At 40.3% G+C, this 19,585-nt stretch overlaps 1 protein-coding gene across 2 annotated transcripts in view; it reads left to right on the top strand.

The window, feature by feature from the left end:
- Positions 1-19,585, top strand: part of LOC145338627 (receptor-type tyrosine-protein phosphatase gamma-like) — a 693,461-nt gene that overhangs the window by 595,126 nt on the left and 78,750 nt on the right. For both annotated transcript variants that reach the window (XM_080183016.1, XM_080183007.1), the window contains one exon: positions 752-890. In XM_080183016.1, the coding sequence (XP_080039142.1) occupies positions 752-890 (139 nt within the window). The remainder of the gene's footprint in view (positions 1-751; positions 891-19,585) is intronic.

Genomic DNA, 19,585 nt, shown 5'->3' on the forward strand with positions numbered 1-19,585 from the left:
CTACCTAATTTAGAAATTATAGCATTTGGTTCATGTATCCAGAAAGAAATATTGAAAGATAATTCAATAACAGATATTGTAGTTCTAGTTTTGTTGCAGAGTTGATGCATACCAATTCAAGAACCAAAGGACAAACATGTTCATCTTACAGTTTTGAAAGTTAAACATCTTTGGATAAATATTGTAAAAGAACACAAAATTAAAAGAAAATATTTTACTGCCCATATTCCTATATGTACTATTTGATTCCTGTTTGTTGGTGCATGTGAGGTACATTGAGAATTGTCAGTCTATCATTGCATTCAAAAACAATCAATAAGTGCCATTGACTTGCCTCATTTGCACCTTTATAATGATTTTAAATGACAACTGTGCAAGATTATATATGCTGCTACTTATCCTGAGCCCTTGGATATTCTGTCTAAAGATGAACTTAACACCTTACAGGAAAGGGATGTAAACATTATTTAAACAGAAAATAGCATGAGACATTGTGTGGCATTTGGTTATTATTGAAGTTTCCAATTTTTAAATGAGCAATTATGACGATCATGTTAATAGTATTTTTATTGCATTTTGACAACAAGAATAATGCTTTGCGACCCTTTACAGAAAAGATAGTATCTGCTGTTCAGTATCAGACAAGATCATGTTGTTCTGATTTATATTATCACACTATATGTAGCCAATAGAATTTTATTCTAACTTCTAATTATATTTTTATTTTCCCCCTATTTCTGATTCTCTGCAGAAGACAGGTCATCTTCAAGTATGGCTACACAACCTTATTCACCTTCCAGCAAGATGGAATGGATAATTCCATTGGTGGTTGTCTCAGCTTTGACTTTTGTCTGCTTGATTCTTCTCGTAGGGGTGCTAGTTTACTGGAGGTAAGGTTTTCACCTTGGTTTTTGCACCTACCAAGTAATTGGAACCAAGTTTAAGTTATATAAGCATTTTAACTTTTGCTATTCCGTTTCTAAAACACTAAAACCTAGAGCAGGAATGGTCAAATTTGCTGAACTTGAAAGCCACGTACAATAATCTCCAGACATTTGAGAGCTGCAAGACACAGACAAACTTCCCAGGCACATTATTATTATATGCCTTCATGAATTGTGTACCCTCCTTTCCCACTCAGCCACCATTGACTCACTAGCATAAATGAAGAATTGCAAAATATTATTTTAAAAAAAAGAAATTAATGCAACTTAGGTTGGATAAATCTCCTGGACTTGATTATCTAAGTTCCAGAGCATTAAAAAAAGTGGTTGTAGAGATAGTAGATCCATTGGTGGTCATCATAGAATCATAGACCCCTTACAGTGCAGAAACTGGCCATTTGATCCGTCGAGTCCACACCGAATCTCTGATGGGGCATCTGACACAAGCCTTATCCTTGTAACCATGTATTTACCACCCTAATTTACACAACTTGGGACACTAAGGGGAAATTTAGCATGGTCAATCCACCTAACCTGCACATCTTTGGACTGTGGGAGGAAACTGGAGCACCCGGAGGAAACCCATTTAGACAAGAGAATGTGCAAACTCCACCCAGAGAGTCACCCAAGGATGGAATCAAATCCAAGTCCTTGGCACTATAAGGCAGCAGTGCTAACCACTGTGTCATCGTGCCGCCCATCATCTTTCAAAATCCCATAGACTCTGGATTGGTTTCTCCAGATTAGAAGGTGGTAAACACAACCACACTGTTTAAGAAAGGAGGGAGAAAATGGGAAACTAGAGACCTGTTAGCCTGATATCACCAGTTGTAAAAATGCTAGAATCTTTTGCAAAGGATTTGATAACAGGACACTTAGAAAATAATGGTACAATTGGGTTGAATCAACATTGATTTATAAAAACAAAATTATGTTCATTAAAACCTTTTGGAGTTTTTTTGAGGGTGTAACTAGTAGAATAGATAAGATAAGGGGGAACCAGTGGATTGAAAGTATTTAGAATTTCAGAAAGCTTTTAATAAGGCAGTGCACAAGAGGTTAGTAACAGAAGTGGGGCACATGGAACTCAGGAATGTACTGGATTGAGAACTGGACAGAAAACAATAGGAATAAATTAGTCTTTTTCAGGTTAGCAATCTGTGTCTGATGAAATACTGCAAGTATCAATGGTTAAGCCTCAACTTTCACTATTTATATCAATGGTTTGAATGCGGGAATTAAAGGTACTATCTTCAAGTTTGAAGATGACACAAAACTAGGTGGAAGTGTGAGTTGTGAAGATTATCCTTAGATGCTTCAAGGGGATTTCGAGAGGCTAAGGAGCGGGCAGAAATCTGGCAGATAGAATACTAAGTGAAGAAACATGAGATGATCTACTTTGGTTAGGAAAGACAGAAGTGCATAGTATTTATTAAATAAAGTTTTAAAGTTTATTTATTAGTGTCATAAGTTGACTTACATTAACACTGCAATGAAGTTACTGTGAAAATCCCTTAGTCACCACACTCCAGCGCTCGTTTGGGTACACTGAGGGAGAATTTAGCATAGCCAATGCACCTAACCAGCACATCTTTCAGACTGTGGGAGGAAACAGGAGCACCCAGAGGAAATCCCAAGCAGAACGTGGGAGAACGTGACTGTTCAAAGATAGTGACCCAAGCCGCAAATCAAACTTAGGTCCCTGGCACTGTGTTGCAGCAGTAATGATGAGAGACTAGGAAGTGTTGAACTTCAAAGGGTTGGGTGTCCTTGTTACTGAAAGCTAACATGCAGGTACAGCAATCAATTAAGAAATCAAATGGTATGTTGGACTTCATTAAAAGAGAATTTTAAGTAAAGATGCCTCACTGCAATTGTGTAAAGCTTTGGTGAAACCATGCTTGTAGTAATAAGTGCAGTTTTAGTCTCCTTATCTAAGGAAAGATATACTTGCATAGCGGGAGTGTAATGAAGTTTCCTGGAATAGAGGATTGTCAGATGAGGAATGATTAAGTAGACCGAGCCTTTATTCTCTGGAGTTGGAATGAGTGGTGATTTCATTAAACCATACAAGTTTCTAACAGGGCTCAACAGATGCACAAAGAATGTTTTACTTGGCTGGTTGTCTAGAACCAGGGGACACACATTCAGAATAAGGGACAGGTCATTTAGGACTGAGATGAAGGAAAACTTCTTCACTTAGAGGGTGCTGAATCTTTCGAGTTCTCTGCCCCAGGGGTCTGTGGGGGATCAGTCGTTGTGTGTTCATGACTGAGAGTGATAGACTTCACATATTAAAAACATCAAGGGATATGGAGATAGTGCAGGAAAGCGGTGTTGAAGTAGAAGATCAGCCATCATCTAATTGGATGGCGGAGCAGGTAGAAGGGATAGAACATAGAACATTACAGCGTAGAACAGGCCCTTCGGCCCACGATGTTGCACCGACCAATTAAGAAAAAAGCAATGACCCTCTAACCTGAACCAATGCCTTTCCATCCATAAACCTATCCACGGACCTCTTAAACGCCCCCAAACTAGGTGCATCTACAACTGCAGCAAGCAGGGCATTCCATTCCCCCACCACCCTCTGGGTAAAGAACCTACCTCTGACATCCATCCTATAACTACCACCCCTTAATTTAAAGCTATGCCCCCTCGTGCTAGCTTTCTCCATCCGAGGAAAAAGGCTATCACTGTCCACCCTATCTAAACCTCTAATCATCTTGTATGTTTCAATAAGGTCTCCTCTTAGCCGCCTTCTTTCTAACAAAAACAACCTCAAATCCCTCAGTCTCTCCTCATAGGACCTTCCCTCCATACCAGGCAACATCCTGGTAAACCTCCTCTGCACCCTCTCCAATGCCTCCACATCCTTCCTATAATGTGGGGACCAGAACTGTACACAATACTCCAAGTGCGGCCGCACCAGAGTTTTGTACAGTTGCAACATGACGTTGCGGCTCCTAAATTCAATCCCCCTACCAATAAACACCAAGACACCGTATGCCTTCCTAACAATCTTATCGACTTGATTTCCAACTTTCAGGGATCTATGCACATATACACCTAGATCCCTCTGTTTGTCCACACTATTCAGAGTCCTACCATTAGCCCTATACTCTACACATCTGTTATTCCTGCCAAAGTGAATTACCTGACACTTTTCCATGGAATGAGCTACTCCTATCCTATGATCCTGCGTAACTTCAGCCCTTGAATTTCAGCTTCCCCTCCTGCCCCAACCCCTGTCTTCACCCCTTCCTCATCCCATCTCCATTTTTGCCTGCCTTCCCCATTCCTGCCATGATCTTGGCCTCTTCCTCAAACACATCTCCAGTTTCCACTCAGCCCTGCCCTCCATCCCACTTCCAGCAGCTTCAACCACCTCAGCTGAGATACAAGCCAGTACCAATCAGACAATCCAGTGCAGGAAAGTGCTCTACAGACTGCCCGTGCAGGCATCTGGTTCTTGGAGCATGGTCAAACAACGGAAGACAGGCTGGGTCAGATTAGAATTTGACTGATTGATGTGACAGCTCTGCTAACCAAGCCAGGGCCCTGCCCAATTCTTCACAATGATCCTGATTAATCCCTCATCCTTAATGATCACCCCACTTTATCTTCAAAAGCAGGGAGTCACACTTGATCTATAAAAAAAATTGCATGTGGCTTGCAAGCTTTATTTTGGCCACCCCTGAGCTAGAGGAAAGATTGGCATTTTAAACTTCTGTCTTTTCTGATGTTCATGAATTTGTTGCAGCAGGCTGAATTATCTCTAACTACTGAGTATTTGTCTTTTATGATTATAAGTAATTATGCTCCACAGATAAAGCAATGTCCCTTTGAATTATTTGGGTTATTTCCAGAGGAAACGTAAACTTCTAAGAGCACAGAATTATTTTGGCACAGATATTATCTTGCATTGAAAAATCATTTTTTTTGGCAAATACCATTTCTTTTTTGATTTCCACATCTCTCTGTGCAAATGAATACTATCGCTTTGAGAATTTATGTTTACTAAGTGGATTGGGTGGTAGTAATCTTGACTCTGAGCCATAAGGTTGTGAGTTCAAGTCTCACAGCGGGACTCAGAGCACATGATACAATTGATATTTCAGTACAGTGCTTGAGGAGATATTCATTTTCAAATGGAACGTTAAACTAAAGTGCAGTCTGACTGTCCAAAGATTGCGTGACACTGAAGGTGAGCAGCAAGTTCTGCACTGAGGTCAATATTCAGTCAGTTGTTGAGGCAGGCGGTTATCATGTAACTGATGAGAAAATGCTGAGGCTTTGGATAGCAGCAACAAGCTAGTATTACCTAAAGGCTTGTTTTGGTGCATACCTTAACTGTCTATGTGCAAACTATCTCTAAGTGCTGTCCCCAACTTATGGAACCAGTATACAATGGGCCATGATGTTGCAGCATCAAGTTGTGGCCATCATTAACTACGATAAAGCGATAAGAAAAGTAATTGTAAATGTACTGTGTGTCCAAAGGGAACTTTCTGTGTAGGTTGGAAGCAAATTATTGCAGATGCTGGAATCTGAAACCAAAAGAGAAAATGCTGGAAAATCTCAGCAGGCCTGGCAGCATCTGTAAGGAGAGAAAGCTTTGACAAATGGCCATCTGAACTCGAAACATCAGCTCTTTTCTCTCCTTATAATTGCACGAGACCTGCTGAAATTTTCCAACATTTTCTCCTTTGGTTTCTGTGTAGGTTGGCTATGGAGTATTCACCCAGTAGATGGTAAATGACTGGGAGGAAATTATTTCTAATCTGAATGTTTTGCATTTATTTGGGTATTTTCCTTTAAAAGATTTGAGAAAGAATTGCATAACTTAGATTACTGCAGGATTGATTAAAACTGAATCCTTAACATGTAAGAAGACATGTAAGAGAAATTCCAATATGCAAATTAAAGTGTCAGATGAAAATTCCCACTTTTAACATTAAAACATAATTGGGATCTATCACCATGGCTGGAATTTTCCAGCCATTCATGTCTCACTGCTGCTGCAAGTGAGGATGGACCATTTGGCCCACAACCAAATCTCAATTCGCTGCTGCAGGACAGGAGAATCTTGCCGACATGAACAGCCAGAAAATTCGGCCTGGGGTTTAGGAAATCTGAATTAGTTTGCTTTTTTGATTGTGTGACATTCCCAGACCAAATTTCAAGTGTGAGTGAGGCACAAATTAACTTCTATTTGTCAGAGTTATCAAAGATGCTGTAACTAGTACATACTTTATTTAACACTACGATCAAAATCCATTCTATGTTACAATAATTGGACATTTTGTATCAGTAAACAGAATCTAAAGAGTTATGGCACAACATTAATTTGAATGTATCACTGTCTCAGCATGAGATGGAGCGCACTTAATATAAAGAAATTACTTTCATTGTTGAAGGTTACAGTGCGGGATAACAAGGCTGCATTTACAATCTGTTTAACTATAGCTGGTAGGTTTCCAATATCTAAGATTGTGACAAGATCATTAGAAATCTAACCTCATTTTTTGTAGTAGCTTGACAAATCCTTCCTTTTGGATACTTGACTCAAGTTTTTAACCTTCATGCAAACTCTGTCTCAGTATTTGGAGATCCAGTTCAGAAGCTTGGGACAATTTCTGTTAACTTGCTGAGAGGCCTTTTTCCATGCTTGATTTAGGTGGGCAAAGTATGTACTTAATTACCTCCAATTTCATTAAGAAAAACCTCATTTGGAGGAACTGACTATTAGTCAAGATGATTAATTAAACACACAAATCTTTTTTCAAGATGCCATTTGATCAGACAAATCTTCTAGAGTCATTAATTGCTCGATTTTAATTAATTTAATGAACAATTACTTTAAAATAGAAGCTTCACTCCTTGTTCCCAATATTTAAATCAGGTTCCAGATATTAGAGTTCTCCCCTAATATTTAGGGGCCACTTACCTAATGTAATAAAAGCAAAATACTGTGGGTGCTGGAATCTGAAACAAAAACTGAAAATGCTGGAAAAACTCAGCACATCTGGCAGCATCTGTGGAGAGAGAAAATAGAGTTAACATTTAGTCCATATGACTTCTTCAGAACAATGATAATCGTTCATTAATTAATCTTTTGGTTTGCTTTCTTTGGCAGTCTAGCTTATTCGAGCATCAGGTTTCTAGTTGAAAATGTCCAGCACTACCTTTGTGTTTGTATGCCATCCTTGACTGCAAGGTGTTAATAAGGGTAGTCCAAAATGTCCTTAAGGTGTCCAGACTGCCTGCAGTTTTCCTGTATTACTTAAACTGAACTACAGTTTAAATGAGTGACGTGATTGGCACAACATGTTGATGTATCAGTGTATGTTTTGTGGAATGTGTGGTGCATTGGTTCATGATCGCAGTCCATACTTGCAAGGTTTTCTTTCCCCATTGTGAGAAGGGAAGATTAAGGGTGTTATACTTCCACAGAGAACTGAAAGAAAAATCACTAAATGTATTTCTTCAGGATGGTTTCAGAAATGCACTTGCAGCCAGGTTCAAAAGCTAATTCTGGTCATGTAATAATACATCACCACAATATTGATATCAGCACATTTTATGTTGCTGTAAATACCTTTTTTCATAGTATTTAGGGTCATCTTTAAAAGCAGAGATTCCAGGACAGATTGCTAAAAAGATCACACATTGGCCAATGACCAATTACCTCCCCACATGACAAGGCTTTTTCCATTCATCATCATCTCCCAATTATTATTGCAAGTAAATTTTGATGCTAAACTTGTAAATATATCACCCCTTTTTCTCAACTCCATCTGTGTGGGACATTTTTCAAATACATGCTGAAAACTTGAATACATTAAACAGAGTTCCCATCACAAGTAGAATAGGCAAAGTACTCATCTTAATAAGAGAAACTTCTTGTTTACCAAGTTTAACATTGGCTTGTCTATCTTTTTGAGGGCCATTGAGTTATTTCTTGTGCTGTTGCTGTTCCAGAATGCGTGAAGAACTTATGATTAGGGAAGTGCAATGTTTACAGCAGATACTTCCTGCTAGTGAATGACATGCAGCTGTTTGATGTATTTTTAATTCATGTGCCACATACTTTTTAAAAAATTTACATTCCATTTACATAAATGAAAAAATAGTAGGATGTATATCTAAACATAGAGAAAATGTTGGCCACAAATTTGTGTCCGTTGCAAGCACAAACAGTGATGTGGGTGTGAGGTTCCTGCCCTTTAAATACATTTAAATATAATTACCAGGCTTTCCCACATTTGGAATTCTCCCCTTCACATTGACGAGGTTTATAACTGCTACTTGCAATGTGAAGTAGTTGAAGGGAACTTGCTGGGGTTGCACAGTTCCATTTAGCCCCTAGGAGGGAGAGGGACATACTCAGACACTGCCTCAGCACAGCCAGGTGGCAAGAGGCAGCGCCAGGAAGCCCAATCTTGGAATTCCCAACTGCCGGCTTTTTCCGGCCCTGCCCTTCGGTCTGATGGTGTGAGCCATGCCTCCAGACATTTTTTCAAAGCATTTAAAAATATGACAGGAAAAGCCAACCATGTATACCACTTTTCCTGCCTGAGCCAACATTTTCAAGAAAAGGTGGAAAATTCTACTACTAACTCTGCAAGCTTTTTAATGAGAATATGGCTGGAAATTTATTGTCCCATCCACTACGGGAATCAGAGCGGGTGAGGCGTGGACCATGGAAAGATCCATTGCCTTTGGGTGGGATTTTACGGTTTTGGGATGTGCATAAAATCCCGCCCAAAATGTTTATAAAAATTGTAATAATTTGGTGATTATGATAGATCACTCCTGTTCCTCCTGGCACCACATTCTTGTATTTGAAAACTTATTTTCTTAGCTTTTTGGTCACAGTTTTCAGTGGCTTCTTTAAGGGTTGCTCACTTAGTTGCTTCAAGACGCAAGAAAATTGACTTCTTCATGCATGGTATGTACTGCAGTCAGACATGGTCCAATTTAGTGGGGGAGGGTGGAATGGGAGTTTGGCCCTCAATTTGAATAAACTATGGGTCAATTGCTTGTATCAGGGAGGCAATTGGAAGGGCTAAGTTGCACCTTAACTAATATGCTACGTGGTACACTTACTGTATGTTTCAAGTGCATGTGATCAGGAACAAAACTTGGTATGTTTTTGACCTGTTTATCTATTTGTAGCAAATGTGCCTTTAGTTTCTGTAGTGATTGTGATATCTGTCTCTTTAAAACAGTACAGACAAAAATGGTCACCTGACTTGAGGGACCAATGGGAACCGAGAGTGAGCAATCACCCCAAAAGGTGCGGTCCTCCCTCAGGCGGAATACACCTGGAAGCTGTGTAGTAAGCATGTAAGAACTGGAGTAGCCGGGTAGGCTGCAAATCCCTGTACCAAGTTTCCCTTTGTCATTAAATACCTTTTCGTTTGCAACAAAGTCTGACATGTCTTGATGATGCTGGAAGTTTTGCTACCTAACAGTTTCAATACCAACAGCTACAGCTACATTAATGCAATGAAATAAAAGGAACATAATATATTGGGTAGTGTTTAATGGAGTCAGAAAGCTAGCAGAGGAAGACCCTCTGTTTCAAATGTCAATCATTTGAACATGGCTGGCCTTCCCTGGGTTCATCCTGGGGTACAGTCCCACCTCTCTCTCTCTTCCCCCCCTCCCCACCCCCGAAAGTTGCTAGCCAGTCAGAGGACAGCAGGCCTATTGAATGGAGCGGATGTCAAAACTGCATTCCAAGCGACAGTTGACTAATGCAGGGCTGGGTTTGCAGGGAGTGGTCACGGGTGAGGGAGGTTGTGGGGAAAGGAGGTGAGTGGCTTTGCATGCAAGGGTGGTCGGTGTTTGGAAGCGAGGGTGGGGCCATGATTCTCAGCAAGCTGTATCCCTCGGTCAGGCATTGAGTGCCTTTGGGTAAGGATATATTCCCCCTCTCCCCTGGAAGGAGACAAGAAGGCCACGGGCTCCCCACCCTCCCACTTGATTAAATGCCTCCCCACACCAAACACGTCACATAAGAGGGAACTAAATTCCATCCTATGTTGATGACACAATATGCTTTCCAATTACACCTTCAAAAGTTGTTTTTGGTAACGGAGGTTTTATTCATATCTAAACATAATAGGAGGCTTCAGAGAAAAAACCATGAAAGACTGCAAATTAAATGTGTGAAAGTGGGAAACTTTTCTGTAACCAGGGAGAAAATATAATTAATTTTAGCACCAAGAAGCAATTGTTTTGCTTTAGAGTGCATAAGGCAACTGTCCTGGGTGAGATTTATTACACACTAATATTCACTCCTGTAACAACTCAGCCGTCATTGATCCAATAGAAATAAATAGAGAATGTGAAACTTGACAGAAACGTCTACATATATAGCTTTGTGATTGCAGTCTTCAGTTGTATTCAATTGGCCCAGGAATGGAATAGGATCAGAGCCTTGGGTGGGCAGATTTGGGGATCAGACTCTTCAGTGGAGGGGTGGTTGGGTTGAAGTTGGAGGCTTTGCGTGTGCGCCTGTCCACGTGTGTGTGTCCGCATATCCGAGTCCGATAATTAGGGGACTCCCAGGCAGGCATGCCTGAAGCAGCATTTCAAAAAGGATATGATTGTGTTGGAAACAGTTCAGAGAAGGTTCAGTCAATTCATTCTTGGAATGAAGAGTTTATCTTATGACAAAAGGTTATGGTGAGGAAGTTGCTGGAATCAATCATTAAGGAGGAGATGACTGTACATTTGGAAGGACAAAGCTCAATCCACCATTGTCAACATGGTTTTATGAAGGGTAAGTCATGCTTAACAAACTTGCTTGAGCTCTTTGAGGACATAACCAGCAAGGTGGATAATCAGGAACCTGCAGATAACATAACTAGCGGGCTGTCACAAGGGTAGATCCTCAGACCTCAACTGTTTATAATCTGTATAAATGATCTGCAAGCAGGGGCAGAGTGTAACAGCAAAATTTGCAGATGATACTAAAATAGACGGGCAAGCAGGGAGTGAAGAGGATATAAAGATTTCACAGATGGACATAAATAGGCTGGGAGAATGGGCCAAAATTTGGCAGATGGAGTTTAATGTGGATAAGTGTGAGGTTATCCATTTTGGAAAGCAGATTCACAGTGTGTCCAGCTGACTGATCTGGGTATCTTTGTTCATGAATCACAGAGAGTCAGTATGCAGGTGTAGCATGTAATAAAAAAGGCAAATGGGATGTTGGCATTTATTGCAAAAGGACTGAAGTATAAAAATAGAGAGCTGTTGTTGCAACTGTATAGAGTGTTGGTGAGACCACATCAGGAGTATTGTGTCCAGTTTTGGTCTCCTAATTTGAGGAAGGATATGGTGGCATTGGAGGCAGCTCAGAGGGAAATTCACCAGATTGATTCTGGAGATGAAGGGGTTGATGTATGAGGAGAGATTAAACTGTTTCAACTTGTACTTGCTGGAGATTAGAAGGATGAGAGGGGATCTGATCGATGTACATAAAATTTCAAAAGGGATCGATCAAATAAATGTAGACCTGATGTCTTCTCTTATAGGGCAATCTAGAACAGGAGGTCACAGAAATAGGTGGAGAGGCAGTAAATTTAAAACTGAGATGAAGAGGAACTACTTCTCACAGAGGGTGGTGAATTTCTGGAACTCGCTGTCCCGTAGCGAGTTAGAGTCTGAATCGTTGAATGGTTTCAAGAAAGAGATAGATCTTTCTAATTTTACAAAAAGCATAAAGGAATATGGGAACAGATGGGGAGGTGGATTTGAGACCAGGGTGAGATCAGCCATTACCTGATTGAGCCTGCTCTGTCACTCAAAGGACTAATTCTGTCTATTTCTGCTCCTAATTCCTATGTTCCACCTGAACGTGCTGAGTCCTTACCTGGATGTAACTGCCTGGTTTCCCCATTGGTACAGTAAGTAATCAGGAAGGCAAATAGAATGTTGGTCTTCATTGCAAGGGGTATAAAACTAAGGAAGTATTGCTACAAAAATACAGGGGGCAAAAAATGTCAGAGGCTGGGGATGGGCGGAGTCAAGCGATAGATCAAAGCCCTCTTGGGGGCTGTGGGGGGAGAGCACATCCATCATCCGAGGTGCAGACAGGATACTGATGATACCATGCTTAGAGTCTTGTGTACAGTTCTGTACACTTGTATTGGAAGCAGTTCAGAGAAGGCTTACTAGGCTGATTCTGAAGATGGTGGATTTTCTTGTGAGGGAAGGTTATGCAGGTTGGGCCTGTACTCATTGAGTTTGGAAGAATGAGTGGTGATCTTGTTCAAATATTTAATATTCTGAGGGGCAGATAAGGTAGACACTAAGAAAATGTTTCATCTTGTGGAGGAATGTAGAACTAGGGATAAGTTTCAGAGTAAGGGGATCTACCATTTAAGATGGAAATGAGAAAAATGCCTTCCCTCAGCTGGTTGTTAATCTTTGAAATTGTATTTCACAGAGCGCAATGGAACTTGGGTCTTGAATCCATTCAAGTCTGAGTTTGACCTTTTTATTACCAAGGGAGTCAAAGGTTATGGATGGGATGGGTGGGAAAGTGGAGTTATGGTCACAGTCAGATCCATCGTGATCTTACAGAATTGCAGAGCAAACAAACTCAAGGGGCTGAATTTCCTCCTCCTGCTCCTTTGTCTTATGATCTTATGACAATCCTCACTTTGAAAAATAGAATAGTAATAGGATTTGCAGTCTTGGAATGGGATGGTTGTTCATCTACCTTCCCATCTCAGTAAAAGCCAGAATTGGGTGGGTTAGAGGTTGGTTTAGGTCAGCATTCAGATTTTTAAGACATTTCAATTACTGCCACATCCATCATCCAATCCAAAACTGTCCTTCGATATTCTCCCATTAGTGCAATGACAATACCTTTTGTCATTCTGTGTACATTGTGTACATGTGTTGTCATGTATAAAGGAGAAATGTTCTACTTATCTGACACCAGTTTTTGTTTTCTGGTACTTTTTTGAAGTTTAGAAGTTTACTGTGTAGCTATTATGATAAATATCTGGTCATACAGTCACATTGCAAAGTAAAAGTATTAATTAACTGTGTGTATGACAGCAGATTAGAGATGTATGCAAATATTGACCTTGTCCTTAATCTGGGTAATTATTTCTTACAGATAAGCAATTGTGTGTTCATATCCTTTCATTCAGGCTGACTGTACTGTACCACCCTAAATATAATATCCAAACATTGAAATATATATGCAAATGAATGGAAATATTAAGAAGTTTACATTTAGAGAGTGCACTGAAAGCAGCAGGGATGGAAATAATGCAACAGTGTGCAATCCTGTACTGCTCTTTGCAGGATGACAAAGGTCATACTCCAAACTGGGGAAGGGGTGGAGATAATTCAAGCACAGATAAAGAGATTAGTCTTTAAGGTGATTTTTGGAAGCAGACTGCAAGCTGAGCTGGTGAAAATGTTGAGGGAAACAGTTCCAGAGGATGATTACATATTTTCTGAAGGAGCTGCTAACGACAGTGAAACAGAGTAAGCAGAACATTGGTATGTGTTGGTTACAAAAATGTTTGAATGCAGGTGGATAAAGTATTGTCTTTGAGGATTTAAAGACAAGAATAATAATCTTTAAAGTTAATTCCTTATGATACTAAAAGTCATTGCATCTTTCCAATGTTAGAGTATGGGTTTTGGGGCTGCTGAAAATGTAGAGTAAAACATTTCAGAAGAATTGTACTTTACAATCCCTCTTATTTTTACATTGCATAGTTGAGCATATAGGGGAAATTGAGGTCGAAATTTTAGCTGCATGCCCGCCCCGATTCTGGGGACAGTGGGTGCTCAGAGAATGAAATTCTCGTTGGCCTCCGGCGGGATCATACAAACCTCGGGCAGACATGCCAGTAACATTCAGCCCTGTGTCAAAAGGTGATAAGACCTGTCCAAGATTAAGATAAAAGAGTGTCGAAAGATGTAATGGCAGAAACAAACTGTGTTTAAGCAGGCAATCATCATAGCCAATTAGATGCGGAGAACATGTGAATGATTAGTGATGGTTATGGAACCAAGGTGGATTAATTGAGTTTAAGTTGCATATCAGCCACGATTTAATTGAAAGAGGGAACGGGCTCAAGTTTGGACTGGCCTATACCTGTTTCTATGCTCCTAGAAATCAACCTTGAGGTCTAAATGTGCCATAATCCTGGGTGTGATCTAAATTTCCATTTGAAGAGGTCTGTGGAATCAAGGGCAAAGATATGTAAGTGTTGGTATAAACTGAAGAGGATAGAATGACAACAGCCTTCGTGTTAATGGAGGTGTGTGTTTGTGTGGTTTTCTTTTCCATAACTGAGGAGATTTTGCCAAGATTCCACAGTTGCACATGTTCTTGAGTAATAAATCCATTTCAGAAAACATCAAGCTTTTGTTGCCTTCTAATTATTTTCTCTTTTCTTTCTGGCTGAACGTTCAGTCTAGCTGAGTGGGACCAATTACTGTTTTTTCTGGCTTACGTTCTCTCAAGTCGCAAAGAAACTGCTAGCTTGTGTAGTTTGAATTGGATTTAAATGATTCTGTCTGAGCTGGACAGCAATACTGTTGAAGGCATTAGTGGGCTGGGCTTTCAGGGATAGGAGTTTAATCCGAGCACATAGGGGAGTTAATTAACCTTGGTTTCTCCACAGAGCTGACAAAATATATGTACATGAAACTTTAACTTGTCCTTTCTCTTTCAAATATTACATAGGATTATATAGCATCTGCAGCACAGAATTAGGCCATGCAGCCCAAGCAATCTATGCTAGTGTTTACACTCCACTCAAGCCTCCTCACGTCATAATTTATCATTATAATCCTCTATTCCCTTAGAGCATTCACAGCACAGAAAGAAACCATTTGGTCCATCAAGTCCATGCCAGCTCCCCGCGGAGCAATACAGTTAGCTCTACGTCCCCGCTCAATCTCCATAGCCCTGCAAATTTATTTCCTTCAAGTGCCAATCCAACTTCCTTCTGAAATTATTGATCACTTTTGCATCCACTACCCTTATGGACAGTGTGTTCCACATCATAACGTGCTGCATAAAAACATTCCTCCTGAATCTCTTGCCCAAAGTCTGTAATCCCTCCTTGTCCTTGAACAATCAGTTAATGGGAAGAGTTTCTCCATGTCTATCTTATATAAGCCTGTCATAACCTTGTTCACCTTCTCTCCTCATATTTGTCGAGCTTCCCCTTAAATGCATCAATACCATTCACTTCAACTACTCCCTGTACTAACAAGTTTTACATTCTCACCACTCTTTGGGTAAAACGATTTCTTCTGAAGTGCCTACTGGAGTTCTTGGTGGCAATGAAATATTGATGGACTCTCATTTAACTCTTCCCCAAAAGAGGAAACATTCCCTCTGTATCCACTCCAGCAAAATCTCGATAATTTGATAGGTCTCTAGTAGGTCACCTATTAGCCTTTTTTCAAGACTAAAGTAATTCAGTCTTTCAATTCTTTCCATATATATAACCACATCCTTGTGCCTCTGTATGACTTTCTTAGTGTGGCACAACATGCAGTAATCTGTAAGTGTGGTCTAACCAAGGTTTGATACAGGATTTACATATTGTTACATATTTACATGTTTCCTATTCCCTATTGTTCAGTTCTTTCCCTTTGGAAGTAAAGCCAATTTTTTTTTAATGACCTTGCTAACCTGTGGCACAATTTTTATGTATTTGTACTCCAAGATCCCTCTGCTCCTTTACACCACCTAGGTTCATAATGTATGTTTCCAACATAGTCTGTTTGATTTCCAGGATTTGTTATATTTATTGTTTTATTAATTGATTGTTATTGGTGAAGTTCAACAGAGTATTCATAATTTCATGACTTCTCTCATGCTCATTTCATTGACTGTTGGAGATAGAGTAGTTGTGGTGGTGGTGGTTGGGGATGGGGGTGGGGGGGTGCTGCATGGTGGGAGTCATGAGCTGGATGGGATTAAATTGGAACAGAAGGCTTGTGGATGGCCTTCATCCCCACTGCCAATTAAAGCTCTTAGCAGGCAATTAATGCCCACTGAAGGGCCCCATCCCGCTGTTAATGCTATTCAACCAGTAACCAGTATTGGGCAGCAGACTGTTATTTTGCTTCCATGCTCTGGAGGAGGGCTGGAGAGGATGGGCCTGCGCTGGTTCTGCTTGCAATGGACAGCTGCCAGCCTTGGAATTTTCGGCAGTTCTTGGATGTGATATTTCCGCTCCCACAGACATTGATCCCAGGAAGGTCTGTCACTGACCACATTAGCACTTGATAGATCAGACCTTCCCCAAAGCAGATGATGATAGGCACTCCGGTTCTCCAGCAGGTAAGGTGTATCAGTATGACTGTCTCCAATAAAGGAGAATTTCTACTTGACATTCAATGGCATTACCATCGCCAAATCTCTCACTTTTAATATCCTAGCAGTTATGATTTATCAGAATCTGAACTGGACTAGACATACAAATATTGTGACAGCAAGAATAGGTCAAAGACTAGGAAATCTGTGACAAGTAACTTGCCTCTTGACTTGCCAAAACCTGTCCACCATCTACAGGATGCAAGTCAGGAGTGAAATGGAATACTGTCCACTGCCTGGATGAGTGCAGCTCCAACAACACTCAAGAAACTTGACACCATTCAGGACAAAGCAGGCCACTTAATTGGCACCCATCCACCAACCTAAATATTAACTCCCTCCATCACAGATATACAGTGGCAACAGTGTGTACCATACACAAGATGCACTACAATAACTTACCAAGGCTCCTTTGATAGCACCTTCCAAATCTACCTCTAGGAAGCCAAGGGCAGCAAATGAATGGGAACACCACTCCATGCAATTCCTCTCCAAGCAATGTACCATCTTGACCTGGAGCTACGTCATCATTCCTTCACTGTTGCTGAATCAAAATCCTGGAGTCCTATTCCCTACATTATATGACCTGCAATGGTTCAAAAGGCAACTCTCTACCAGTTTCTCAAGAGCAGTTAGGGATGGGCTGCAAATATTTGTCCAGCCAACTATGCTTGTGAAAGAATACAAAAAAATTTCACACTACCTAGAACACTTTCATCACCATACGTAAAAACATAGAAACTAGGAACAGGAATAGCCATTCAGCCCTTCAAGCTTGCTCCCCTTTTCAATATGATTCTCTATCTCAATGCCATATTCCTGCTTTCAGCCCATACCCCTTGATGCCTTTAAGTTCTAAAAAATTACCTGTCTTTCTTGAGTACATTCAGTGACTTGGCCTCCATAATCTGGTGTGATAGAGGATTCACAGGTTCACTCCCCTTTGAGTGAAGACATTTTTCCTCATCTCAGTCCTAAATAGTCTACCCTATATCCTGAGACTGTGTACCCTGCTTTTAGATTCTCCAACCAGAGAAAACGTCCTCCACGTATCTTGTCTGCTCAGTCCTGATATGTTTTAATCATATCTCCTTTCATTCCTCTGAACTCGAGTGAATACAAGCCCAGTGGAAGCAATCTCCCCTCATCGGACAGTCCCATCAATCCTGGTATCAGCCTAGTGAACTTCAACTGCACTCCCTATATAGCAAGTATATATTTTCTTACATAGGAAGAACAAACCTGCATGCAGTGTTTCAGGTGTTGTCTCACCAAGGCCCTGTATAATTGCAATAAGACAACCCTATTTCTGAACTCTAGAAATTAAGTCTAACATACCATTTGCCTTCCTAATTTTTTTAAATCCAATTCAATCAAATCAAGTCCAATTCAGAGTCTCAACAAGTGAGACATTCCCGATCTAAGATGACAAGACAGGGCTCGCACCTCCTAGTAGGCATTGCATCTTCTCCAAGGCTTGATCTCATTTACATCTTAGCCAAAAGGCCAAGATGTATTTGCCTTCCTAATTGCTTGCTGCAGCTGCCTCTCCATTTTCATTGACTGGTGTACAAAGGCACCTAGGTTTCTTTGTATACTTCCCAATATATCACATTTAAATAATACTCTTCCTTTCTGTTTTTCACACCAAAGTGTATAATTCACAGTTAGCCACATTGGATTGACATCCAAAAACCTTGGAAGTTTGTGCCATTCTTCACTGTTTCCAGTACAACTTTCAGCTCCTGCTCCAGCCAAATGCAACTTGCTCTTTAAAAGGTGCAGACTTGCTTTAAGAAGTGCTAGAAAGTTATAATTTCAGATGCCCTGCTGTTGCATGCAACCAATAAACAGCGTGCTTTGTGCTGGCTGCACGCACTAACCATTAAAATGAGCAGGCAGCACGAAGTTGACATGCTGCCTGCATTTTAATCAACGGGCACAGGTTAAATGCGCATCGCGATTGCAGAATCCGTTCTAGGGCTGTCAGTTTAGTCACCAATGTTTTCTGCTGCCTTGGCTTCATGATTTACATAAGGCTTCTGACATGTATTTTACTGTGCTTGAGCGATTGGTATAACAGTGTAAGCATTCAATAAGCATTGAAAACATGTCGCAGTACTACCAAAGCATTGATTCCTCAGCAACTTTTAGCAACTGCTTCCCAAATGGTAATGTGAGCTTTTCAGGATTCACTGAAGTTGTCATGGTGACTGGCCCCCTGCTGTAGGCTTTATCTGAAGGAGTCTGTTCTGTCTTCAGAATTAAGAGACTGATGCTCATTAAAGAGGCACAAAAAAACCTTTTTATCAACTTGAGATCTTCCAAACACTTTACTGATGCATTGAAGACGCCATTGCCATGAATAAAAGGAATGCTGAGAGGTGCCCATGTATTGCGCAACAGAAACATATCCATCTTATTTTATCCAAGAATGGTTTTTAAAAGCTTTCAACAGCTCACTTGATTCAAGCGATAACTATATTCCATGATTCTGACATTTTCATAGAAAATTGTAAACATGAAAATATCAGTTTCACCCATAAGTAAAAAGGCCAGTAAAATATTTATCTCCCAATCCAGAAAGTTCAAAACTGACATCACTTCAGTGATTGTGTAAAATCGCTAATGTGACTAAAGAATTTCTCATCTCTTTTCCAAAGCAGATTTGAATGCTCAAACAATTTCAAAAGTCCCATCAGAAAACAATAACTCTCAAATTTGCTCCCCCTTTCACCCACTCATTGTGCAAATTGGTGTCTGTGGTTCAAAATGTTTCTGTACTTTTTCAGGGTTTCACTAGTAAAATACCAATTCTGTTTCAAATCAGCAGTTCCTGTGCAGAATTTGTGCTGTTATAATTGTCCACAGTAAAAGCCTGAATAGCACTGTAGTTATCCTCACGACAAATCACTATATGTAGCAAACATATGTTCTTTACATTGATGAGAAATACAAAAGCACAAACTTCAACTATCCATGTCAAAGGTCACGTAATGGATAATCAGTTTCTAAATACTCCTGTGTATTATCATGGCTTGGCATAAAGGTTTCAGCAATTACAGTGTCATCTGGAGGGCAGTTTTTTAAGGGAATGCAGGGAACGTGGAAATGTTTAATTGAGTTACATCAGATTTGTTCTGCAATCATTTCACTGGAGTAAAATGACATGAGGCACTCCCATTCATTGTTCAAACATGGCCTCCAGCATTCTCTCACACAGCCATAAATCATTTAGCACCCGATTCAGTCTGTA

Source organism: Carcharhinus amblyrhynchos, chromosome 3, assembly GCF_965287045.1.
Source record: "Carcharhinus amblyrhynchos chromosome 3, sCarAmb.v2.hapA, whole genome shotgun sequence".
In the NCBI taxonomy this organism is placed as follows: Eukaryota; Metazoa; Chordata; class Chondrichthyes; order Carcharhiniformes; family Carcharhinidae; genus Carcharhinus; species Carcharhinus amblyrhynchos.